Raw genomic sequence first — 26,389 nt, forward strand, 5'->3', positions numbered from 1 at the left:
ATCTTTCTGACTCCATGCCTGGCACACCATTCTCGAGCCATACTATTTAATGCTTCACATGCCCTATCTGAGTGTTTCCCCCTCTGTAATTTGTCTCATGTCATTCCTTCCAACTGGAATGCCCTCCTCATTCCCTGCCACCCACTCCATCTGTTAAAGTAGCCTAGCAGATAGAGAAGTGGGCTTGGAGCCAGGAAGGCACAAGTTCAAATAACCATATGTGAGTCACTTCTTTTGTCTGCCTTCATTTTCTCATCTGTACAATGGGGATAATAATAACCTTTCCTTTCCAGAGCTGTTGTAAGGATAAAATAAGATATATTTGTAAAGCATTTTACAAGCCTAAAGTAATATATAAGTGCTAGCTTTCTTCTTCTTCTTCTTCTTCTTCTTCTTCTTCTTCTTCTTCTTCTTCTTCTTCTTCTCATTACTCATCTCTCAAGGCTTAACTCAAATATCTCCTTCTCCATGAAGCTCCTCTTGATTTTCTTGGGAAGAAATGTCCTCTCATTTATCTATACTTTTAGTATTTCTTGTTTATTCCACTCTGATGACATTTATCGCACACTTCTTCACGGTGTAGTTAGATGTTGGCATGTGTCCAACAAGACTTGGTTACCTTCTGGACAACAACTGGTCATTCACCTCTGAATACCCAAGACATAATCCAGTGTCATGTAGGCATAGATGCTTACTACAGATTTGTTGAGTGAATGAATAATAAATTTTTGCGTTATAGAAAATTGGTTTAGAAATCAATACTCTGGACCTGAATTGGGATTCAGTTGCAAATAGGCCAGATTCTCTCAGTATCTAAAATGCTACTCAGTAGCAAGATAGACACTTTGACAGAGATGGCTGTGGGCAAAAATTGCTAAAAAATGTTTGTATTGATGTATTTTTAAAAATACAATCCCTTGTCAATAAATCTTCATAGTGCTTTTTTTTTAAATCTATAACAGAGTTTTTAACCTGAGCCCCTGAGAGATTTCAGGGAATCTATTACCTTGAATGAGTGAAAAATTGCATCTTTATCTTCTGTAACCTCTTTTCTGTTCCTTTGTAATTCTATGAATTTAAAAATATGGTTCTTTTAAAAATAAACTTACTTATTTTATATGCATTTATAATCAGCTTCTCCTAAAGCCTCCTCCTCTTCCTCCCAATCAAAAAAAGTAAAAAAAAAAAAAAGAAAAGAAAACCCTTATCATAAATATGAGCAGTCCATCAAAACATATTGGCCATGCTCCAAAATTTATGTCTCTCTGCATTTTAAGTTCAACACCTCTTTGCCAGGAGGCAAGTGACACGTTTCATCTTCAGTCTTCTGGAATAACAATGCTTCATTCCACTGATGCAATTCTAAAGTTTTTCAAAGTTGTGAAACATCCATTCTGAGAAGGAACCTGTACTAGTGAAGGGGTCTGTGGCACACAGAACTCCTTCTGTATATCAGCCATAAAATTAAACAGAATCATCCAATACAGTGACAAAGACCAACCGTGAATTCAACTTTCCGCAATCATCATCCACCATCTTTTCCAACAAAAGGAAGACTGCTTCACCATCAGTCTTCTGGAACTAACATTGTTCAACTGTTCATTGTAATTGATCTAAACTTTTATATTTTAATATGGGCCTTTAATATTCTCTAACCAAAATGTTTCTTTTTTGAAAGAACCAGTTATTTCCAATCTACCACTTTGCCCAAAGCTGCCAGGGAAGATTTAGATAATGAAATATAAGTGGACATACATTACCAACTTCTTGGAGTTTCCCCATCTCTTTGACCTTAAATAACTTTCAGTTGTACCTACCAGTCCAGGCCACCCTTTTACAACACTTTCTCATATGGGTGCCTTGTTGCTTGCAACGATTGTGCTACTCTGCATCTGGGGAAATGGAATTTTGCACCAGGGAGTACCTTCACACTGAGGAAATAAAAGTTCTGGACCAAGAAAAAAATGCACAAAAATACAAGCTGATCCCTCTTCCTCTCAGCAGTTAGGCGTTACTAGGTGGTCAGTACATCCTTCTTGTCATGCTATAATATTATTAGAATTATGCTATAATATTACTAAGATTAGAGAGTCTTTGAAAACAATGATCAAATTTAAGAGCTGGAAATGTATCTTTGGTGCTATGAAACAATGTATGTGTTGGGGGGTGCCTTCATCTCATTTATCCTGTAAAGAGCTTATCTGTACATGGCAATTTTCATGTTGTTTCCCCTCTTAGATCATGAGCTTCTTCAGGGCACTTTGTCTTTTACTTTTCTTTGTATTCCCAGGGCTTACTTAGTGCATGGCATGCAGTAGGTACTTAACAAATGCTTATTAAGTGACAGGCAATGGTGTTGGTAACTTGGGAAATTGAAGAGCTTGGATTTATGGAGGCTATTAGGTTTTGCAAAGCACTGTACATATATTATTGCATTTTATCTTCACAACAATCCTGTGAGGTAGGTACTATTATCTCCATTTTATAGATGAAGAAACTGAGGCAGAAAGAGGTTAAATGGGTTTCCCAACATTATGTGGCTGGTAAATGTCTAAGGTGGGATTGGAACTAAAGTCTTCCTGACTCTACATTCAGTGCTCTTTCATGTCTGGAAGACCTTCTATAGGGCCCATAGATCCAAGGACAGTTCCACAGATTATGTAGGAGTTCATGGGATGCCAACCTCAACACTTAAAGCAATACCAATGGGATTAGCTCAGCGTCATGTTAGATTCCAGCGTGGTGTTCTAGCAAGAGTAATTGACTAGTCTCCAGGAGACCTGGATTTAAATCCCAGCTGAGCCACTTCTACAGCCATGAACAAACCATTGAACTTCTCTAACTTTCAGTTTCTTTGTCAAATAAGAGGATGGCATGAAATGCTTTCTAAAGTTCTTCCCCATATTCCATGAACTCAGGGTCGCTAGGTCATGCAGTGGATAGATCGCTGGTCCTGTAATCAGGAAGACCTGACTTCAAATCCTGCCTCAGACACTTATCCACTGTGTGATCCTGGACAAGTCATTTAACCTCAGCCTGTCTCACTTTCCTCATCTGTAAAATGGGAACAACAATAGCACCTACCTCCCAGAGTTGTTGTGAGGATAAAGTGAGATACCACTTTAAAGTACTTAGCACAGTGCCAGGCATGTAGTAGGTGCTTAACAAATGCTGCTTCTTCCTTCCTTTTGCCCCTACCTAGTCTTGCCTAAATTGGCCTTGATTGCTTTCTACTGCCATACTAAATAGTACTCTAGAAACTCAAGAATTCGATGTAGCTAGTGAAATGGATGAGATTATAAACAGGGAATTGTTTAAGCACTTTAATAATAGGGCTCAATATGATCACAACTTATTTTAAACATTTAATGGGGAGTTGTTAAATTATAATAATGACTGTCATCTCTTTAGTATTTTATGTACCTTATCACATTTGAGCATTAAATCAACCCGGTGAGATAGGAACTTCCAGGTATCATTATCCCCATTTTATAGATAAGGAAAATGAGACTCAGAATAGTGAAAGAACTTGCCCATAGTTACACGCAGGTAGGATACATTAGAGATGGGACTGTAACCTTGTTCTGCCTAATTGAATCTAGCACTCTATCATTGCTCTAGGACTGACAGCAATATCAGAGACAATCCAGTCTTACTGTGTCAATTTACACATGAGGAAACTGAGGCCCAGGAGGTAAAGTGACTTGCCCAGTATTATGAGATAGGATTAGAAACAGAATGTTAACCCAAATCCTCTGACTCCAGAGTCAGTGGTCTTTCTCTCTGCCATGAATCCATAGGCAGGAACCCCCACAAAAAAGAAACAACTGAGTTGCTGAAAAGCATTGAGTTGAAAGAAAGCTTTGAATCTACACAAGTTATAAATAAGTGTGCCCTAAGTACGCTTTAGGAACAATAGGCTGAAGGAGGGGTTATATTGACCCTTGGATGTCAGATAGCTCTCAAACTAAAAGGTTTAAGCATCAGAATGCCTTCAGTTGACCGGATCGTTGTTGACTGATAAAAACAATTTATGGTCCTATAACCCTCCTGCAGAATGCTGATGAGGAGGTTGGTCTGTGTGGTGTGGAGAACAGGTACAGAGATCTAAGGGTCCTTGCCAAAATGAACCACTCCAAGGTGAGTTCCTCCCCAACCTTAGATGCATGAGGCCAGTATCTTGGAATAACAATGAAGTTATTATATGATGACCCTGCATTTACAATTTACTATTGTGTGCAGAGCTTAAAAGCATTTTGAAGATATTCGGAATTTTAACTACTACCTAAGGTAACTAGTTTTAAAGTGTCCATTATCTATCTGTGGAGATTACATATATGTGTATATATATATATATATATATATATATATATATATACACACACACACACACACACACATAAATTTAATCATTCTTACTGTCTTGTTGCTTTGAAAGTAGATGACCCAAGTTTAAGTCAGCTTCCTTAATTTTTATTGTACATGGAAGGAACTTTTTTCCATCCCTCTAAGGCACATCTTTCACATAGTGTTATGATTATTGGTTCCAAATGAAACAAAAGCAGTAAGTTGGCAACTTGTGTTTAAATGTAATTTTTCTCTTTGGTAAAGAGATAGATGTAGAGAAAGAGAAGTAGATATAAATATAGATATATTACTATGATATCATTTTTACTATGCTTAGATTTTTTTCAGGGTATTCCTGAATACAAAGATCATGCCATCCCCTAAAATATGTTGTAAATGAGCTTATTCCAATAACACTTATGTAGCTGATCAGTGGCAAATCTCATCATCCAGCAAGATCCAATCATCCTTGGTACACTTCTTCAGTAGCCCCTATCCTTGTGTACTGTTGACCTTCCACATCTGTCTTTCCCCTCGTCTCTGCCCCCTACCCCATTTTAAACTTCTGGAGGACAGAGACTTTTTATTTTTATCTAAGTATCCCCTGTGCTTAGCATAGCGCCATACACATAGTAGATGATTAATGTGTATTGACTAATATGGGACTACAACTAGAAATGAAATGGAACAGATTTTCCAATGTGTCTATAGTAATCTATTCTCATCAGTGATGGCAATGGAACCATCACATTTGGAATATGATATCTTAGTATCTTATTGCAGTATAAGGAAATGCTAATGGTAGTCAAGAAGATGAAATCAAGGAAATTGGCTGCACCATCCAGCCAAAGCTTGCCACAGTGCTTGGCACATAGCATGCAATTAGTAAATGCTAATTGGTTGACTTACCAAATACAGAGGGAAAAAAAATGCATGCTGGAAAAGACATTTAAAAGCACTCTAGGATCAATTTTCAATATAACAAAGAGGGGAAGATTACAGGAAAATGGAAAGTATTATTATTAGCAGAAATAAAAGTGGTGGAAGACAGTAGCAACTACTGACCCCTGTGTGTACTCTAAAAACATCTTTATGATAATGGTATATGCTTATGGGTGTTTCCTTGGTAAAAATGCAAAGTTTTCAGAGACTGCTAACAAAGGCTATAAACACAGAGAAATAAGAGAGGGGATAATTCAAGGGAGAAATCACCTTTGGGCTTTAAGAGACCTTATGTGTTGTAGCTTAGCTATATATACATAAATATGTGTGTGTATATTTATAAAAAATATACATATACACAATACACACATATATACATATGTATACATATGTATATATGTAATATATACACATACATTATTTGTATATACATACATATACATGTGTATGTTCATATATATATATGCATACATACGATTACACGATTTATTCAACAAATTTGATATTTGCTATGCATGGGTCAGAAATTATGCTAGGCTTTCAGGCCAATAAAGACAAAAATGAAACAGTTTTTACCCTCAATGATTTCCCCCCTTTTTGAAGGGAGATCTACTACCCTAGTTCATTTTGCTTTTTCAAAACAAAGCCCAGTGATTTCACATGCTTATATGATGGTTCTATCTGGTCTTAAAATACAAATGACTATACATATTGTTTATCTTGCATTTTAAGATTTACAGGATGCTTTTTATATAAAATATCTCATTTGATCCCCACACCAATGTTTCCAGGTAAATCTTTGGGGCATTAATATTTCCATTTTACAGATGTGGAAATTGAAGTTCAGAGAAGTGAAGTAATTCACCCACAGTTATAGAACTGTATTTGATCTTTGAGCTCCTACTTCTGAGGACTGAGACACTTTAATTCACCAAGCCCCCTAAATAAGCTGAATAAGCCAATTCAATGAACAGTGTGACAACATTTCCCAAACTAAGTAAATGTATTCCTTGACGCTTTACCAATTTTTAAAATTTTATATATGCTAGAGAGAGAACTTGACGTTTGACCAGTGCGTCTGTGATGTTCCTTAAGTTACATTAACTTGTTAACATTGTTTTATTTTGTTCCAATTTATAGTGGAGGATTATTTATGAAATTCCCATTTCAACATTTTCCATCCATGCATTTATACTTTAAACAATTTCTAATATGCCCCACATGGTGTTTTCTAATTGCCCAGTTTCCTTGTCTGTGTTTTCTTAGTCCCTTGGAAAATACCAAAGAGAATTTCATTCAATTAACTTTGATTGTCCAGAGATGATGATTAGTTTTGTAGGCCTGTCATCTTTGGCAGTGGGGAAATTTCAATAACGAGTTAAATGTAACTGCATTTTGCCAGTCCTTTTCATATTTTGTCGCCTTGTAGAGACGCAGTGGTTTTTATAAAACCCGTGGAGCAAATCCATGAGATTGGGACTGTGAAGTTATATTGCTGTGGGAACATCGCAGTTCCAGATTCTCTAAAAGGGTTGCATGTTCTCAAATTACTTTTGGGATGTGTGTGTGTGTGTGTGTGCGCGCACGCGCGCACATGCTTGTGAGTCCCTGGGAAGCTCTTCTTTATGACTGTCACATTCTTTACATTCAGAAGCAGGATATTCCATTGCTACAAAAAAACACCCCAGTGTTGCTCCCAGATTCTGACATTTTCATCTCATCAGCCACTACATCTACATCTTTTCTTCTCCCTTTGTGTGCTTCTAAGCTTTTTAGTTGCATTTTCCTACCCGCCTGGGGTTTACTAGGAATTTCTCTTGGTACAGCAGAAAGAGTCATATGATATAGAGGGAAAAAAAGAACAACAATAACTACATTGACTTTAGAGTCAGAGGACTTGGGTTCAAATTCTGCTCTGATGATTACTGCATGTATGACCTTGGACAAGTCACTTAGCCTCTCTGAGCCTCAGCTTCCTTATCTATAAAGTAATTTTGGACTTCTTTGGATACTCTGGCTGCACTCATTATGGATTTTTTTTGACTTGCCCCCCATACTCTCATATTCTGTTCTCCCTGCACATTTTGTTTATTGTCTTTCCCCATTAGATTTTAAGCTCCTTAAAGGCGGGGCTGCTTTCATTTTTGTATTTGCATCTCCAGTGCTTAGCACAGTTCTTGACACGTAGTAGATGTTTAATAAATATTTATTGACCACTGATTATTGAAGTATTGAAATGTTTGCACTAGATGAGTTCTGGGGTTCCTTTCTACTATTGTGATCTTATTATTAAAATGAAAGAGCCATTCCTGTTCACAAAATGGATGCTGTGTTATTATGAGTTATAAAGAAGGGAATGTTTTCATATCATACAAAACTGGCTTGTTACCATGCAGCACAGTTAATTCTAAAAATGTGCAAAGGGTGAACTTAGTATGGAAAGTGAGGGACATCTTGTTGCTTCCACAAGAATCTAGCTGCAATTCAGAAAAGGGGGAAAATCAAACATTTTTCAGTTCTTTAATCTCCCTGTATTTTATTTAAGTCATTATCTTTGGTGATGGTGGTGGGGCCAGGTATACCAAAGTATAAGGAATACTACCATACTTTCCAGACTCATTGCACATTAATCTTTGGAGCTTTCCTGGCCTCACTTTTCACACCTGTCAAATGAAGGCATTAGATTAAATCACTCTTTCAAGGTCAAAATCAATGATTCTATGATCATCCCCATCCTTCACATATTCTGTGTATAAATTGGGATAGAGTCTAAATGTCCCTAAGTGGAAACAGTAGCCTTGAGTCAAAATATCATGGTAGGTCTGTCTTGAACCCTGCCTGGTACTGACTGAGTTGGGAAGTAGTAGAGGATAGCTACCTCACTTGTTCAGGGAAAGAGAGCTGAATATAGTTAGAGAAGGAGGAAGTAGGATCTGATCTGAGCTCTGCCACTCATAACCTGTGTTACCTTGGGCAAGTCACTTCCCTTTTCTAGAACTGTTTCCTCATCTTTAAAATGAGGGAATTAGATCTTTGAGGTCCTTTCTAGTTTTTGAATCTAATATCCTATGAACTGAAGCTGAAATGAGTAAGAAAAACTCTGTTCAACTATTTGGGAAATTGACTCCAACTGGGTAAAGATGATCTGATGTAACTGAACTGTTCTTTAGCTTTTTAATGCTAATATTAGTTTTTTTGTTAATAGGCTTTTCAAAATCTTTTTGAAAACATGCAATATGGGACCAATAACTAATAGTTTCAAGATGTTTGTGTAAAAATGCTGACAGTTGGGAAATACAGTTCATTAATTAGTTGTCTTCTCTTGAAGTTGGTCAATAATCTTTTATTAGGTGCCTTCTATAAGTCAGACACTGTGCTAAATGATAGGGATGCAAATATGAAAAAAAAAGACAATCCCTGCTCTCTAGAAGCTTACATTCTAATAAGGGAGATGGATGTGTAAAAGAATGGTTTCCTAGGGAGAGGAGTTTTGGTGTAGGCAAACCACAGGGACTATGAATGGAGCCATAGATTGCTGCACCCTGTCCAGTAGCAATGGATATTTTATTGTTATTCTCAGAGCCAGATCAACAAGTGGAAGGGTTGGGGAGGGGAATGGATGGAAAGGGTCGACAGGGCAGATGTCAAGGTGCCCATGCTGTATAGGCCCTGGCATCCTAGTGGATGGCTGGGTGGTTTGGCATGATCTAGGACTAACTAGATTCGGTGGGTGAAAGTGAATTTTCATCGACTAACCCACTAATCAGAACAGCCCAAGGCCAAGGCACAGCGCCAAAATTCCACCGAGAGAGAGGAAGGACATGGAGAATGAGGGGTGTGGGTAGACTCTCTGGAGACTGGAGCCTGGAGGAGGTTCCTGATGAGAAGAGGGGCAGTAATGGCAAGGCAGGTGGAAAAATCACAAGAACAAGTTTATGAGCATTGTTTGCCTAAAGACAACAGAATGGAGTCTCCTGAAACTAAGGTACATTCCAGAATAGCTATAACGAAGAAAGATGTTCAAAGGAAATTGTGTGATTTTATTTCCCTGCTTTGAGCTAAGAAATCATTTTCCATTTCATATTGTGTCCTTTGTTATTATACAAGTTAATTAGCATTAATTAATGCTAATAACTACAAACTTTATCAGAAGGGAAAAAAACAAACAAACATCCATAGTATCTGAATGACATGCAGCATTAAGAGCTCCGTGTTGAACGGATAGCTGTATTTTTACGTGTTTGTAGTGCTTGTAAAAATTCAAGTTAGGAAAACTGTAGTTTCTTTTGCAATCTCCTGTTTACCTTACGAACAGAAATCAGGAAAAGAAGCAATTGATTAACCGAGGTCACTCTCCTCCTGAAACATTGCCATTAATGCTCATTAGAGCTAAGGAGAACCTTCCTGTAACAAATTAAAAATAGACATAACCTGTTATGGCATAATCATAGACACAGATTAATATGGTCTAGAATTACAGCTCTCCGCCGGAGCACATCAGACTCCAAATCCACCAGAGATGTTTCAGAGACATCGGCTGTAATTACAGCAACATGGCTCCTAATCATGTAATTCCCTTTTCTCCCTAAACTGAACATATAAGTGAGTTTTAAGGGATTGTATAAATAAATCTTTAATTATAAAATGATGTTCTATCATCCATTATTAATAGTAACCAACAAAGCATGATGTTTATGTATGAGTCTGTTAAGAAGAGGAGCTAATGTATGGATGTCAGTCCTAAAAGAGTACTCCAGTTCGCCCTGTATTTGGGAATAGGGCTGAATCCAGAGTGCAAGCTGGTGAATGTAGCGACAGAAAGAGGGGATTAGCATGCCAGCTGGGAAGCAGGAATGCAGTGAAAACATTTTGTGGTGGTTGTTTTGGATTTGCGTTTCATCTACGATTAAAGATTCTATTTGCCAGTGTCATGCAGTTGTGAAATTGTGAACAAGGACCTTTCGTGCAAAATGCAATTCTTCCCAAATGGATGCAAGATAATGTGATATATAGAGTCCAAGATGCTTATAACAAATAAACCTCACATCCTGGTCATATGGGAAATTTCTAGGAAATCAAAGAGTTTTTTTTTTCTTTTTTAAAGGGATCTGGTGCTTTCTCATGTTAGCGGTAACAGATTTCTGAAATCTCCATGGCCAGCTCCAAGCATTCGCTTGTCTCATGGCAAGATTCAAACAGGCTGCAGTCAACATCACAATTGCAATTGCAGTCATTTCTGGGGTGATTCTCATCAGAGGCATGATAGTATCGATGTGATGGGCAGCACGTATTTATGCACACAGTTTCACAAGTATCAGGCAGCATTAGAAGACAATCCAAAAACTGGCAAAACAGACAGGTGAGGATAAGTGAGGCACATTCATCTGTCCAAAAAATAAGGGGGGGGGGAGAAAAAAAAAGATTGTAAGAAACATGGGAAGAAGTATAGTTCTAAGAAAGGCATAATGGCTGATGTTAAATAGAAATTGGCCAAAAAGTGTAACTGACAAATAGTACATCCAACTCTGAATGAGTGACCCACATTTCAGGCACAAGTGCATTTTTCTTTCAATTTTTAGAAATGTAACCAAAAACTCTAGTTATTTAATGTATGTATTCACTACTGACCCTTTTTCTACATGTTCATTCTTCCCCCAACACACACACACACACACACACACACACACACACACACGCACACCATACACACACAAAGTCACCTCATTTGTTTTTTTTTTAAGTGTACAATAAGAATACTAACACTTTTACTGCCTCTTGGGGTTGTTCTTGGGGAAGCAGTTGGTACATCGTGAAGCACTCACTCCATAGGTGTAAGGTATTTTATTTTATTAGCTCTACTTCTCATGCCCTTCCTTTAGCACAGATACTCACCACAGAGGTACTTAGGTAAGACACATACTAATACATTTAAAGAAAAGTTCACTTTAAGAAAATTGGCTTAAGAATTCATTATGTGGGCCTGTAAAAATCCAAAAAGAATCTCCAAGGGCATTTCTGGTAATTGGGAATTCCAGCCAAACAGCTGCAAGAGTTTCCCGCTGACTATATTTTATTTTTCATTGAGGAATATGCTAGAAAATTTGGCAGTCCTGTTGCTAAAATAACTTTTCATTTTTCAGGTAAGAAAAAAATTAAATCCATAAAATCGTGCTGGTCTTATGTAACTGAGAAGTGAGTGAGTGAATAGGAGTTAAGGCAGGGTAACTAATTAACTGAAATGCATCATCTGAAGATCATCGCTGGTTGAAAGAGGTGGTCCAACACGACACGGAGAAAACATCCCAAACTCCTTCCACCCCCACACCCCACGCCCCGCCAGATGGAGATCATCTGTTTAAAGTTTAATTTTCATAAGGAGTTTTATTCAATAAAATGTTCATAACCAGCGGTTGTAGGACTCAGCAAACAGTAACCTGATCATGAGACAGAAAAGTTTGCCCCAGTGAGGCTTATGCTCCCCTCCGAACTCCCTTGTACCCTCAAATCACTTGCCTCCAACAACTTTTTAAAGCTATTTTTTCTTTGTGGTTCATAGGCTTGTTAAATTTTTTAAGAGGAAGAAAAATATGGAAACTCTCCCCAAATAGAAGAAATATCTTTTTTTCTTTTAAAGGAAAGCCTTCCCGTGACTCTCCCCCCTCACCGCCCCATCCCTGTAAAGCGTTCTGTAAAGCTTCACTGTTAAGCTGTGAATATTGGTATGTATTTTTTCTTTTTCCTTTTAATGAGATGGCAGTAAGAACTCCCCTCTGACTCCTCCTGACGAGTATAATTGTCACATAAGGCTGCAGGTGCCGGGGCAATTACTCAATATTTATAGTAGAGGCAGCCGTGCGCCCCTAACGCTGCCCGTCTCAGTGAACGGCACTTGCCTTTTGCCAGTTTTGGTTGGTTTTGATTCACTCAGTGCCAGCTTCTGGCATATGGACTGTTCGCCAATCTCCCATAAATAACCAGAAAACCATCCACAAACATATAGAAGCATGCTAGCAGGCTGCATACATTCCAGCAGGTCTATGCATTTCAGAAGAGGGGAGTGTTGGCTGTTAGATACATGAGAGAAAAAAAAAAAAGCCCTTAATGCATCAGTGACTAGGAGACTGCAGCAGCAGCAGCACCTACCAGGAAAAAGATTGGCAATGAAGTCTCTGCTCTGCTCTTGGGAGAAATGGAACCATTGTCCTGGGAGAGCAGGTCAGGTTTGCCTTAGTACTATTTAAACGGGACCCACTATAAACCCATGACTGAAAATACGCATAATACATGTGTGATACATATTAATATACGTGTATATTTGGGCAAATACATGTATATGTGTAGTTGAGGGGGTGACATTTTTCCTCTCAGTGCTAGCGCTAGGGGAACCAGTTCTTTTCTTTTAAAAATAATTCTTTAATGTATACTAAGAATTAGTAAAGTGTGTCTTTCTGTGACTAATGCATTATCCCTAATATTATCAGTAGCAATACCTGTTTAAAGATGGTAAGATTTGAATATCAGTTGGGCTTTCCCTTTCCTTAAGAGGTGATAGAGTGGACAGCACCCTGACATTTGGAGTCAGGAAGACCTGATGAGTTCATGGCCTCAGGCGCTTACTACTAGCTAATTGGTGTGGTGGGTAGAACATGGCCTGAAGTTGGGAAGAACTGAATTCAGATCCTTAGGCACATATTAAATATGTGACCCTAGACAAGTCACTTAACTTTAGACAGCAACTGGTGGCCCAGTGTACTGAGTGTTGGGAGTTAGGAATACCTGAATTCAAATACTCTTACTAGCTATGTGACTCTGGGCAAGTCATTTAACCTTTGTCTGCCTCGTTTCAATTGTGAAATGGGGATAATGATAGTACTTCCCTGCTAGGGTTGTTGAGATCAAATGAGATAATAATTGTAAAGCACTTAATGCTTAATTCATGTGTGTTAACTTCCTGCCTTCATGCCTTTGGATAAGTCATTTAATCTGTGTCCATCTGAATTTCATCATTTGTAATATGGGAACAATAAAAGCACTAATTTCCCAGGGTTGTTGTGAAGAGAATATATACATATGCATACATATGATATCTATGCATATATTTATATACACATACATATAAATATATATTATGGCAATATATTATTCTTGAAATATAGTATAACAACAAAATGGTAACAATAATAGCTTTTAAAAGTAGGTAGCATTTGTATAACACTTTCTGGCATATATGCATAAATACACACATATGTTTATATACACATAGCTGCATATATGTATATATGCATATGCCTGAAAGTGCTATACAAATGCTACCTATTATAAGTTATCATAAATACATGTATGCACATACATGTATATGCACACATGTACATATGTATGCATATACACATATGCCTGAAAGTGTTATACAAATGCTACCTATTATTATAAGCTATTATTAATACATATTTAAAACCATAAGAAAAAAGATTTCTACCTGGAAGGAAACTTGGAAGAAGTCTAGTTACTCATTTGCCTGGGGAAGAAGCTGGGGCAGAGAGAAATGAAGTGTTTTGCCCAGAGTGACAAAGGTAGGAAGTGACAGAACTGGGATTGGAACCCAGGCTCTGGGGACTCTGTGACTTTCAGTGTTGATGATGAGATTACTTTTGCCAAACTGTCTGGAGTTGGCCGCCTTCAGGTCTTGGCTTCCAGGACACATAGCAAACTTTATTTGAAATGTTATTTTTTTCCTGTATCCCTTGGCAGAATTATCATTAGGTCCCCCGACACCCCCATTTTGCACTTGAGAATAGAACTTGTTTTCTCAGTTTCTAAGTTAGTCTTTTTTTTTTTTTTAAATTTGGTCATAAAAAGTGGCTACTCTTGCCCAGGGTAAACATGGCGGCATTAATGAATTGAAAACAGATTTCTCCCCTAACTTGAAAATATGTTCCAGTCTTTGCTTTCTCAAAAGAAGTATTAAGGAATTCTACACAAGCAGAGGAAACCGTTTTGCATATGGCCTGTTTTTGTTTGCACAAAAGTAAAATAAGCAGTTCAGAGGAAATTTTGCAACTTGCTGGAAAAAGAAATGGAGTTTTACTTCCTGAGAGCAAGGATATTTTCTTTCCTCTTGCCACACTTTTTCATGGGACTTTAATGTTCAATAAAGAACAAACACATGGCTAGAGTCCCCTCCCACCACCCCTTCCTCTTCCCCCATATTGGTCAAGGACATGTTTCTGTTTCTTCCTGGGTTTATTCCAAAGAGGCCACAGACCTTTGATCTAGTATGACCTTGAGCAACTAAAACTTTGCTTTTTCTAACGTATGTTTCTTCCTTTATATTTTTTTTTTAAGAATCATAAACATTTGGCTTCACTGAAATACAATGTATATGCAGGTTTTTAATTGGATTTATACTTAAAATGAACATTAGAGATCTTTCAGTCTAAGTCCCTCATTTTACAGAGGAAGAAACTGAGTTCCAGAAATGCTAGGTGCTATGATCATGTCAATATGGGAAGTAGGGGGTGGCACAGAACAGATTTCTGCTCAGGTCTTTTATTTCTACATCCACCACTCTTTCCATGAAAGCATTTCACATGAAGTAAGTGAGTCCAAACGTAATATTATATGCCCTTCTCCTTTTTAGGGCAAACAATTTAAGATCAATGGAATGGAAATCTATGGAGTCCTCTTTCTTCCAGGCACAGGATGATATGCAGTTATAGTTGCGTGAAAAATTTACTGGGAGTCAAAAGGTAAAGACAGAAGAATTCATAACATGGATTTCAGCTCAAGAACTTAACCTGAAAAGGGCTGGGGACCCCAGGATGCTTCTGATGAATCCTGTTGGTATTCTCACCTCTTCATTCTTTTTTGAATTTAATTCCTGACCCCGTTTTTTGGCCAACTCTCACTGGGGGCTTGTAATAAACTTTAAGGTGGCCAGGGCCTGGCATGACTAAAAGCTTACCATACACTGAAGGATGGCTCAGTTACCAGGAGCATCTTCTTTATTTGAATGCTTAGCTATGGTAGAATTTAGGTGAGCTAGAACAACGAATTTAGGCAACCAATGTATTGCCTACAGCCCAGTGTTTCCTGCCTCTCCCTGTTTCTGCTACTCAGTGTTAATACCACATCCAGTGGGTAACAGGAAGAGGTTTTTTGGGAGGCAATAACCTATGTTCCTAATATCACCCATTATTTAGCTCAGTACCCTCTTGTAATATGTTGACACCATTGAGTATGGTATCCAAGGTGGTGGCTTCAGGAAAGCCCTGATGGGTGTAAGGATATTGAGGGAGGGTATAGAACCTTATTCTCTCCATCATGTGCCATAATGTGTCAGTGCATTTATTGTGTGAAAATACCTAGGACAACTGATGAATTTTACTGGATAGCTTTGTGATATTCTTGTTCAACCTGGGAACCTAAAGTTTCCAGTCCAAAAGAATACAATCCTTATCTCACCACTTACACAACAGCTTCTCTTTTTTTTTTAAAGTTCTTTAGCATATAATATGAATAAATAAAGCGTGATTGAGTGTCTTTCTGTAACCAGTGTATCATCCCCAATGTTTTCAATTGTAATACAGATTTAAATATGTCAAGAGCTATTTAAGTTCAGACAAGCACAACTAACTTTTAAGTCAGTTCTTTAGAATTAGAATGACTGGATTTGGGTGATCCTGAGTAAATTTGTGCTTTTATTTTTTTCTGAGTAAATGAACTGAAATAATTATAAAATTGAAACATTTTATAAGGTGACATGGCTGCATTTAATTGTATGAAATTTACCGGGTAGAAAATGTAATCATTTTATCCAGTAGGCCATGGTGTAATTAAGACTATTCTTTTTAGGTACCTTATATTTATGCTTTTCCCCTCCACCTAGATACCATGTATCAAATTCAAAATTACACATCCATTAGGCATCTTCTCAGGCTTTAAACACACACACACACACACACACACACACACACACACTCTCTGTTTTCTAATAACAAGTATATCCTTCCATTCATTAACCCCAGTGGTACCCTAACAATCAGAAAAGAGACAGATAATGCAGGGCCCAGAATATGGAGAGAGAGAGTTCTCTAGACTTTCTTCATTATTCTGGAGAAGACCACACAAAAAGCACAACATTTTAACAACAAAGTGATGTTGTAGCACATAGACTCTGACGTTCAGTGGAGAGACTGTTAAATTCCCATCAGGGCACACACCATGAACTGTGCTAATGGATGCAGCACATTTCAAAAAATCTGCATGGGTGAGGCTTTTTCATCCTGTTTTAAGTGGGGCAATGTATATAAATAATAGATATTAGCAATTAAGCAACCATTCCAATGCACACATTTATACATTTGAAAATAAATTAACCACAAACTGCATAAAAGTAGATGTCAGCTTCCCCATTCTCCTCCTGTTTCCCTCTGCTATTCTTGAAAGACTTAACTGTATTTATCTCAGTAAGAACAATGACCCCCCCTCCCCATTTCTCAATGCTTATATTATTAAATTAATTGAAGCCACCAAATCCTCCATTAATGAAGTGACTCTGAAACTCCTAAATTTCATAATTGCTGTTGTTTTAGGATTTAGGATGTTGAGAATGCTTTGCTCTTCCTTCTTCGATGCCTCAGCCTGAGGATTTTCATCCCGGTGCACAGTACAAAAAACTCTTTCCTTGACGTCTTGTCACAATGGGGTGAGTAAAGGATGGACAATTAGCTGACAGGTCAGTCATAAACTTGCATTTCCTGGGTCAGGTTGGCTTCAGTCCAGATCTTAACAAAAGCAACCTCATTCAATTAGCCTTATTAATTTCCTTGGCTATTTTTAACAATGAGAAGCCTGTTATTTATGTTGCACAAAGCTGCTGTGTATCAGTTACCATTTTCATGGAGCAATTACTATGGCCCTTCATTGGGAATGCAAGGACTTTGGTGCTCCTCACCAGCCAGAAGCCATTCTCATTATTCTGGGATCATCGATACGATAGATCAGTTCCTTGGGAGCATTATGGCTTATTGTGTTGATCTGTACATTGGGAGTTCTTAATTCAAGGATTGTTAGTCTGATCCCACATGATAAGTTCCAAGTAGCCTGGGGGCAATCCAGTAAAATGCTTTATTATTGAAATCCTCACGGGAAGCTTTTGATTCTGGGACTTGTGTCCCAGTCATTTCATAACGTCTGTTAAAAGCCTCTTAATCACACAGGCAATCATTTCACTGTGTTAGAAGGGAGGAGGCTGCGAGCTTCATTTTCTCCCAAAATTAGTTCTGGTACCATTGCCTATATGTAGCCTTTCCTAATTTCTCCAATTATTATCTCTTGAAAGTTCTTTGCGTATTCTTTTCATTTATGTTCCTGTACACATGCTATATCTTTCCAATAGAATGTAAGCTTTCTGAGGGAGGGACTGGTCTATTTTTAATTTCATATTCCCCAGCAGCTTGGACAATGCCTGGCACACAGAAACTGAGGCCCAGGAAGATGAAGTATATATCCAAGAGTAGTCAATTACAACATGGAAGGTCAGAGAGGATTTTCCCCCTTACCTGCTTATAACTGTGTGGACCCTGAGCTTGTTCTGCCATCATCTCCAAGGAAGAAATATTCCACAAGGTGAATGAATATTTTTTTCATATTTAGTATTTTATTTTCCGCTAATTACACGTAAAAACAATTTTCAACACTTGTCTTTAAAATTGAATTCCTGGGGCAGCTAGGTGGCGCAGTGGATAGAGCACCAACCCTGGAGTCAGGAAGACCTGAGTTCAAATACGGCCTGAGACACTTGACATTTACTAGCTGTGTGACCCTGGGCAAGTCATGTAACCCCATTACCTAGACAAAAAAAAAATTGAATTCCAACTTCTCTCTCTCCCCACCCCTCTCATTAAAAAGGCAGGCAATTTGATATAGGTTGTATGTGTGTCATCATGCAAAACAAATTTCCATATTAATCATGTTCTAAAAGAAAACATAGACCAAAATAAAAAAAACCCAAAAATGAAGTAAAAAAAAAAATGTGCTTTGATCTGTATTCAGACTCCATCAGTTCTTTCTCTGGTGATGGATAGCATTTTTCATCATAAATCCTTCAGAGTTGTCTTGGATCATTGTATTGCTGAGAATAGCTAAGTCAACCATATTTCATCATCTTACAACATTGCTGTTTCTATGTACAATGTTCTCCTGATTCTATTCATTTCACTTTGTATCAGTACATGTAAGTCTTTCCAGGTTTTTCCAAGAACATCTATCTCCTCATTTCTTATATCACAATAGTATTCCATCATAATCATATATCACAAATTTTTCAGCCTTTCCTCAATTGATGAGCACCCCCTCAATTTCCAATTCTTTGCCACCAGAAAAGAGCTGCTATAAATATTTGGGCATAGTTCCAAATTGCTTTACATCATGCTTGAATGAACTCACAACTCCACCAACAGTGCATTAGTGTCTCAATTTTCCCACATCCCATCCAACATTTGTCATTCTCCTTTTCTGTCCTATTAGCCAGTCTAATAGGTGTGAGGTAGTACCTCAGTATTGTTTTAATTTGTGTTTCTCCAATCACTAGTAATTTAGAGCATTTTCTCATATGACTGTGGACAGCTTTGATTATTTCATGTGAAAAGTGTTCATGCTTTTTGATTATTTCTCAATTGGGGAATGGCTCTTATTTTCATAAATTTAGCTCCTTTCTGTATTTATTTGAAAGATGAGGCCTTTATCAGAGAAACTTACTTCAACATTTTTTTTCACTGTTATGGTTGCTAACTGTATTTACCTTCATCCTGTTTCCCCTGTTTATTCTATTCTGTTTCTCCTTTCGCCTCATCCCTCCTCAAAAGTGTTTTGCTTCTCACTACTGCTCCCCAATCCTATTCTCTTATTACTTTTTCCTACTTTCCTGTAGGGCAAGATAGATTTCTATACCCAATTGAGTCTGTGTTTTTCCCTCTTTGAGCCTATTCCAATGAGAGTAAGACTCCAGCGTTTCCCACCACTTCTCCAATCTTCCCATTCCACCTCTCCCCTTCCCCTTCTCCCAGTGCATTCCTTTCCCTCACACCTTAATTTAATATTTTTTAGTTATCATCCCATCATATATGTCACACCTGTACTCTCTGTCTACATATATATATATATATATACACACACACACATACATATATACATACATACACATACACACACATACACACACACTCCTTCTAATTGCCCTAATAATAGGAAAGTTATTATGGGTTACAAGTAGGAATGTAAACAGTTCAATCTTATTAAGTCCCTTATGATTTCCCTTGCCTGTTTACCTTTTTATGCTTCTTTTGAGTCTTGTACTTGAAAATCAAACTTTCAATTCAGCTCTGGTCTTTTCATCAGGAATGCTTGAAAGCCCTCTATTTCATTGCATGTCCACATTTCCCCCTGAAGGATGGGTAGGTGATTCTTGGTTGTAATCCTAGCTCCATTGCCCTCTGATATCATATTCCAAGCCCTCCAATCTTTTAATGTAGAAGCTGCTAAATCTTGTGTTTTTCTGACTCTGGCTCCATGATACTTCAATTGTTTCTGTCTAGCTGCCTGAAATATTTTCTCCTTGATCTGGGAGTCCAGGAATTTGTCTGTAATATTCCTGGGAGTTTTCATTTTGGGATCACTTTTAAGAGGTGATTGGAAGATTCTTTCAATTTCTATTTTACCCTCTGGCTCTAGAATATCAGGGCAGTTTTGCTTGATAATTTTGCAGGTTGGCAATTTTAGTGCCTCCCCCAGAATCATACAGCCATAATGTATCAGAAGCAAGGCTTAAACCCAGGTCTTTCTAGTTCCAAGGTAGGCCCCCTATCCAATATGGCAAGCTTTGAGGATTTAAATAGAAAAGCAAGAGAAGTCTCGTTCTCTGTTGTAAATGTACAACTTAAGGTAGACACCTCTGTTCACTTTTAGGAGAAAACATTGCTTTAAAAACTTTCAACACTTTAAACATATCCATAAACATGGACCAGAAAATGCAGCCCCAGGGCTGCTGGGGATCTGCCTTACTTTTAGGTGCTCCTTCCACGGCCCACTACAATATTTCAGTAAGTAGCTTGCTCTTTTTAGGTGTGAAAACAGGAGCCTGAAAGACAAACAATGTGTGCCCAGTTTCTGCCCCTTGAAAAGCTGCCAAGGAGGTTAAACAAAGGAATATTTTCCCCCACCTAGATGTGGAGTCTCTACCCAACCAAATGGCTTTGGTGAGGATGCTTTGTAACTTGAATATCTCTTTAATGATATACTGAGGTATTGCACGGCTCATGTTTACACCAATCAGCATGCCCAAGAATCAATATTTCCTGTAGACATTTCATCCTCTATAGGCAGCTGGTATCAGATTCTTTGCATTTCCTACAAGCTTTATTTGTCTTTTTTGGAGCCTCTCATGCTTCTCCCAATTTCTTTACACAATGGGAAAGGAAAAAGAATCCTACAGCCTTTGAAGGGAGTGCAGTGGCAGAGAGAAGCTTGCATTTCTGAGCCCAGCAAATAAGACTGATTACACCCTAGCCACTTAAAAAACATTTTTTTTCCTATGGATTCCCAGTTTTGAGAGCAAATGATCTGCTGAGTACTATGCGATTGCCAAGTGACCTTGACATGTGTCATTCACTGTTGTCTAGATTCTGAGCCCTCTCTTTTAATATTCATAAAGATTTCTCCAACACTAAGCATATGTGATGCTCTTTACATGGTTGAGGGGGGAGGGAGGGGAAACAAAGGGTTTTATTTAGAGATCTGTTGAATTTTAAGAAACATACCATCATTGTCTCTCTGATGAAATGATGTATCGTTTTGGAGGTATGAGAATTTGGTTTGGCACTCTTCAGGAGAAGACAGTGATGTGCTGGATGCTGACAGTTTTTTCTCATTGGGGGCTTCCTTGGATGGCGCGTCGGCAATATTGAATTCGGATACTGAATTTATAACGATGCCCTTAACAGATTTCTCATCTGAGTGCTTTTCATTTGTGAGTTGAGTATCTGAATAAAAACACACATACACACACAAAACAAACCTGAAGTTGTTTAGATAGCAATTCTAATCCAGCATTCTTAAAGATATAGAATTTTTTAAAAATCATAGATTTTTCAGGCCAAAAATAAATACCCATTCTAGACTTTTAAGAGTAAAACTTTCAGCCCTAATATTTTGTATATATTATTTATTATATATTACTTTGTATAGATTTACTTATCTATGAAAAAAAAAACCCTGTCCCTTCCCGATAAAATATAGCCTTCCTGAGAGCAGGAACCTCTTTGTTTTTGTCTCTGTATTCCTAGAATGGAGCACAGTGCCTGGACCAAGGTAGACACGGTTGACTTGAATGAATGAAGTAATTCATCAGGATAATTTTTAAGAAAATTGGAAAATGGCAATGCAGGCTCAGAGGTGAAACAGAATGTGTATAATTCAAAAATTCCAAAATTTCATCATGGCAAGGAATAATTATTTACCCATTCCTATTTTATTGTAAAGACTTGGTATTTGTAGAATACATGAAGAGCTGGCCAAGAGGACTTGGATTCAAGTCTTGTCTCTGATACATATGGGTTGTTTGACCCTGGGCTTGTCCCTTAACTTGTCAACACTCTAGGAAACTCTCTAAGACTATTTAACTTCTAAAAAAGATATGTGGACCTGAATTAATTGAGGGAGTCTTCTCATCCGGGAGTTCCCTAAAACAATGAATCCAAGGTCCCATCCCTATCCCTATCCTGTCTTATTGGGGGTGTTGTCATTGTTCAGCCATGCCCAACTCTTTGTGACCCATTTGAGGTTTTCTTGGCAGAGATACTAGAGTGGTTCACCATTTCTTTCTCCAGCTCATTTTACAAATGACAAAACTGAGGTAAGCAGTGTTAAGTGACTTGTCCCAATGTTACAAAGCTAGTGTCTTCCTGACTCCTGGGCCAGCAGTCTATCCATTGTGACACCTAGCTACCCATTTTTATTAAGGGTAAGGAAGAGGAATTGAGCAATGTGTACAGAGCCCAGAACTACTGTTTCAATAAAGTCTCATTGTAGATCTAATAGAATCTAATTATAGTCCAATTAATCCTCCTAGTAGAATGTAAACTCAGTGAGGGCAAAGGCTATTTCGTTATCATCTTTGAATATCTAGCAGGATACTTAGCACATGATGGGTGGTTAGTAAGCATTTGTTGAATTGGACTTTTAACAAATATAAGTATTTCAGTACGGTGGTTTTCCTTTGTAATCCTATGTAGTTTAATTTAATGCATTTAAAAATGCTATTCTGAGAAGGGGTCCATAGGTTTCACCAGAGTGACAAAGGGCTCCAGGACCCTCCCCAAAAGGTTAGAACCCTCTCTTTTATTCAGCTATTTCATGCCTATTGGTAAAACATGCCAACTCTTTTCTAACCCACATATGCTGACATTGAGGCTATGTGTTGAGTAGGGCCAGCAGGCATCAGGGGCTAGTTAGTTAAAAATTAGAAAAGCAAATTGAAAGAGTCCTGGAAAGACTGCAAAACATTTCTCTTCTGTGGACCTCAGTTTCCTCATCTATGTAAAGCAAAAGGGTCCTATCAAGTGATTTCAAAAAGCCCTTCCAGCTCTTGCATTCGATGCTACCTAGAGATCATTGTCACACTGACCCAAAGCATGAAAGGAGAACCAAGTGTTTTCTAGGGCAAGGACAATTCTGTTTTGTTATTGGGTTCCTAATGCCTAAGTTGGGGATTCTTAAACTAATTTGTGTCCTGGACCCCTTGGGATCTCCTTGGAGTCTGGTGAAGCCTATGTCTCCTCAAAGTAATATTTTCAAATGCATGTCAAAAAAATAAGGTTACAAAGGAAACAATTTATATTAAAGTAGATTTATCAAAATATTAAAGAAAGTTCACAACCCCCCATAGTTAAGTAGACTACTTACTTGGACAAGCAATGGTATCTCTTGTACTACATGGGGGTAGGGAACTGAATTAGTTAGAGCAGTCCCATGACCCTAGGATAAAAAAAAAATCATTTTTCCCCCCATCAAATCACTGTCCTAGTCCTTCTGTAAGTTGCATCTAAATTCAATGCAGATGGAAAAGTCGGCTTGATATCCATTTCTTCATTACAACCATTTAGCTTTGGCCAGTGGAAGGGAGAAAGGCAACAGCATGCTGGTTCTTGCATCAATGATTTTGAATGATTGATTATAAGCTAGGTGCTGGTGGATACTTCAGAGGAGCACTAGAGTTAATGGCAAGGGGCACATGCTTGTCTCAGGTGATTCTGGGTTTTTTTTGGTCATCGTTGTTTCAGATGTTGCAAAGTGTCCCCATTCCCAACTCGCTTGTTGTACCCTCTCTCTTTTACTACCAGCCTCAAATTCCTTCACTATGATTTGATGTTTAAAAAAAGGATTAGCAGGAGCTCAGGTTGTGTGTACTAGGGAAATAGGAAATCTGCATGTCAGAGGGGCTCAGAGAAACATCTCCAGTAGAGCAATGAAAGTGATATTTGGTAAATAGTAGGGTTGGCCAATCAGATAGGAAAATGCTCATCTCTGTTCAACCTTATGGAGTAGGCCCCCACATTTCTGCTTACAACTCTGATAATTCGGAAATCAAGGCACACAGCAGATAGGCGAGTCATACCAATTCTTGGCTGACATAGTCTTAATGCCTACTTCTCCCCAACTCTTAAATTGTAAGCTCTTTGAAGGTAGTTACAGGTATATCATGTAGAGCCTAAGTAATGATAATGGACACATACATAATGCTAGGGCAGCTCAGTGGATAAAAGTCTAGGCATGGAGTTAGGAACACCTGAATTTGAATCCAGCTTTAGACACTTACTAGCTGTGTAACCCTGAGCAAGTCACTTAACCGTTGCTTGTCTTAATGCACTGGAGAAAGAAATGGCAAAGCAGTTCAGTATCTTTGCCAAAAAAAATTCATGGATCATATTGGTGTGATATGTCTATGGGGTTGTGAAGAGTCGAATGTGACTAAAGAACAACAACATAATGCTTCTGCATGTAGCAACTCCCAATAGCCCTTTGGAGCAAGTACTTAAAGCATTATTAACTCCATTTTACAAACAAGGAAACTGAGACTCAATGACTTGCATGTAGTCACACAGCTAATGAATGTCAATGGTGGGTTTTGAACCCAGGACTTGATTTGAGATTAAGCATTGTATTCATTACACTACAGTGAATCCTTTTACTAGCTTACCCACTGCTAGCTTGAATCCCTGCCGCTTCTTCCCATCTAGGTCCCCAGGGCCCAGTTTAATGCCTTATTTAAGACAGGAACTCAATATATATTTTTTTTAATTGAATGATCCTGGCATTCGAAGGACCTGCATTCAAACCCTAGTTCCGCTACTTATTGCTTGGGTGAGTTTGGGCCAATCACTTAGCCTCTCGTGGCCTCAGTTTGCACAGCTTTATAATGGTGCAGTTGGACTTGATGACCTTAAGATCCTTTCTAACTCTAAACTTTTGAGCCCATGACCTTCCATCTTCTTGGTTCCACTACTCTTCAGTCCTTTCATATTATTGCCTTCCACACATCTGTTCCAGCTTAACTTCAAACTGACCCGTTACCTCTTCTCCAAATGCAACGTTCCAGCTCTGGCCTCCTTACAGATTGTTCTTCCATGTGTAGAAGTGATCTGCAGTCCCCTCTCTCCCCTCTAAACAATCTATGATCCAGGTAGACTTGCTGTCCTTTGCAAACAACACGTGTCTCCTGTATATTGGCACTGGCTTGTCCCCATGCCTAAAATGCTCTCCCTTCACCTCTTATATTCTCTGACTTCCTTAAAGACCCTTCTACAAGAGGTTTTTCCTGGTTGGTTCCCTCCCTGCCACCATCCTTATGAGATTAACCTTCATCTCCTGGGCATGTATTTATAGGTATATAGTTATTTATATGATGTCTACCTCCACTGAAATGTAAGCTTTCTGAAGACAGGGGCTGTGTGTTTGTTTTCCCTTTTAGCACAAGCACCCAGTCCAGTAAGTCTTTAATACGTGCTGACTGTCTCCTTCTCAGTTCTAAGTATTACTTTTTGTTGTTGAGTCATTTCAGTTGTGTCTGACTCTTTGTGACCCCATTTGGGTATTTTTTTGGCAAAGATAGTGTGGTGGTTTGCCATTTCCTTCTCCAGCTCATTTTACAAATGAGGAAACTGAGGTAAATAGGGTTAAGTGACTTGCCCAGGGTCACACAGCTAGTAAGGGTCACACAACTGAGGTTGGACTCATCATGAAGATGAGTCTTCCCAACTCCAAGCCTGGATCTCTATCCACTGCACCACCTAGCCACCCTTAAGAATCACTATCACCCATCAGAACACAGCTCAGGGGCTATCTCATAGATTAACCTTTCATGGTCCTTAGTTGTCCATGCTCACAGGTCTTTATGCCTCTCCAGGCTGCACTCTGGACTTCTACCGTGCCTCCGAAACCTCTTCATCCTAGAAGCTTACTCCAGCCCTGGAACTGACACAGTGGAAGTATCTTCCACCCCTGTGGCCTCTCCTTCTGACTGATGACTCCTCCGCTCAAGGAGAGTATGCAGGCCAGCAAAGTCTTCATTTCTCACCAGAGAGTACTCTGGAATTTCTTTATCACACGTGGTGTGTCTTCAGCATGCTCCCTTCCCCCTTTAAACTTCCTTTTGTACTTTGTCTTCTCTTTTTAATGTAAGCTCCTTGAGGCACATACTCTCTTTGTGTTTGCTTTTGTATTTCCAGTGCCTAGCAAAGTGCCTGGTATGTAGCAAACACTTCATAAATGCTTGATTGATGGGCAGAGATGGGAATCATGGGTGCCACCTAGCCCAATCCCCTCCTACAGATAAGAAAACTGAGGCCCGTGGAGGGGAAGTGACATGTCCAAGGGGACACGTTGAGTAAGTATCAGAGAAGGAACTTGAACTAAGATCGTCTAACTACAGGGCCCACAATGCTCTTTCGACTGTCCTAAATCTTAAGTGATAGAGCAGACCTAAATGATTATAGACAGCCTAGCTGCGCAAGGCTGCAATGCTGGGAGTAGCTTTCCAAGGCTAGGC

General features: G+C 38.5%; 1 protein-coding gene across 1 annotated transcript; it reads right to left on the reverse strand.

The window, feature by feature from the left end:
• Nucleotides 1-10,413: 10,413 nt before the first annotated feature.
• MDFIC2 (MyoD family inhibitor domain containing 2) lies at nt 10,414-24,970 on the reverse strand. Its single transcript, XM_078151678.1, has 3 exons — nt 24,916-24,970; nt 21,105-21,326; nt 10,414-10,673 (listed from the first exon to the last, which is right to left on the reverse strand). Exons 1-3 carry the CDS (start codon nt 24,968-24,970, stop codon nt 10,414-10,416), a joined length of 537 nt encoding a protein of 178 aa, XP_078007804.1.
• Nucleotides 24,971-26,389: the final 1,419 nt, after the last annotated feature.

The sequence above is a fragment of the Phascolarctos cinereus genome, unplaced genomic scaffold, assembly GCF_003287225.1.
Source record: "Phascolarctos cinereus isolate Bilbo 61053 unplaced genomic scaffold, phaCin_HiC Scaffold_4;HRSCAF=312, whole genome shotgun sequence".
Lineage (NCBI taxonomy): Eukaryota > Metazoa > Chordata > Mammalia > Diprotodontia > Phascolarctidae > Phascolarctos > Phascolarctos cinereus.

Excerpts from the sequence above, each read along its gene's own strand:
- MDFIC2 (XM_078151678.1), bottom strand. The coding sequence starts at position 24,970 with ATGGAAGAACAATCTGTAAGGAGGCCAGAGCTGGAACGTTGCATTTGG. Across the intron at positions 21,327-24,915 it reads ACGTTGCATTTGGAGAAGAG|ATACTCAACTCACAAATGAA; the intron begins GTAACGGGTCAG and ends GTTTTTATTCAG. Across the intron at positions 10,674-21,104 it reads TCATCAGAGAGACAATGATG|ATGAATGTGCCTCACTTATC; the intron begins GTATGTTTCTTA and ends TTTTTTGGACAG.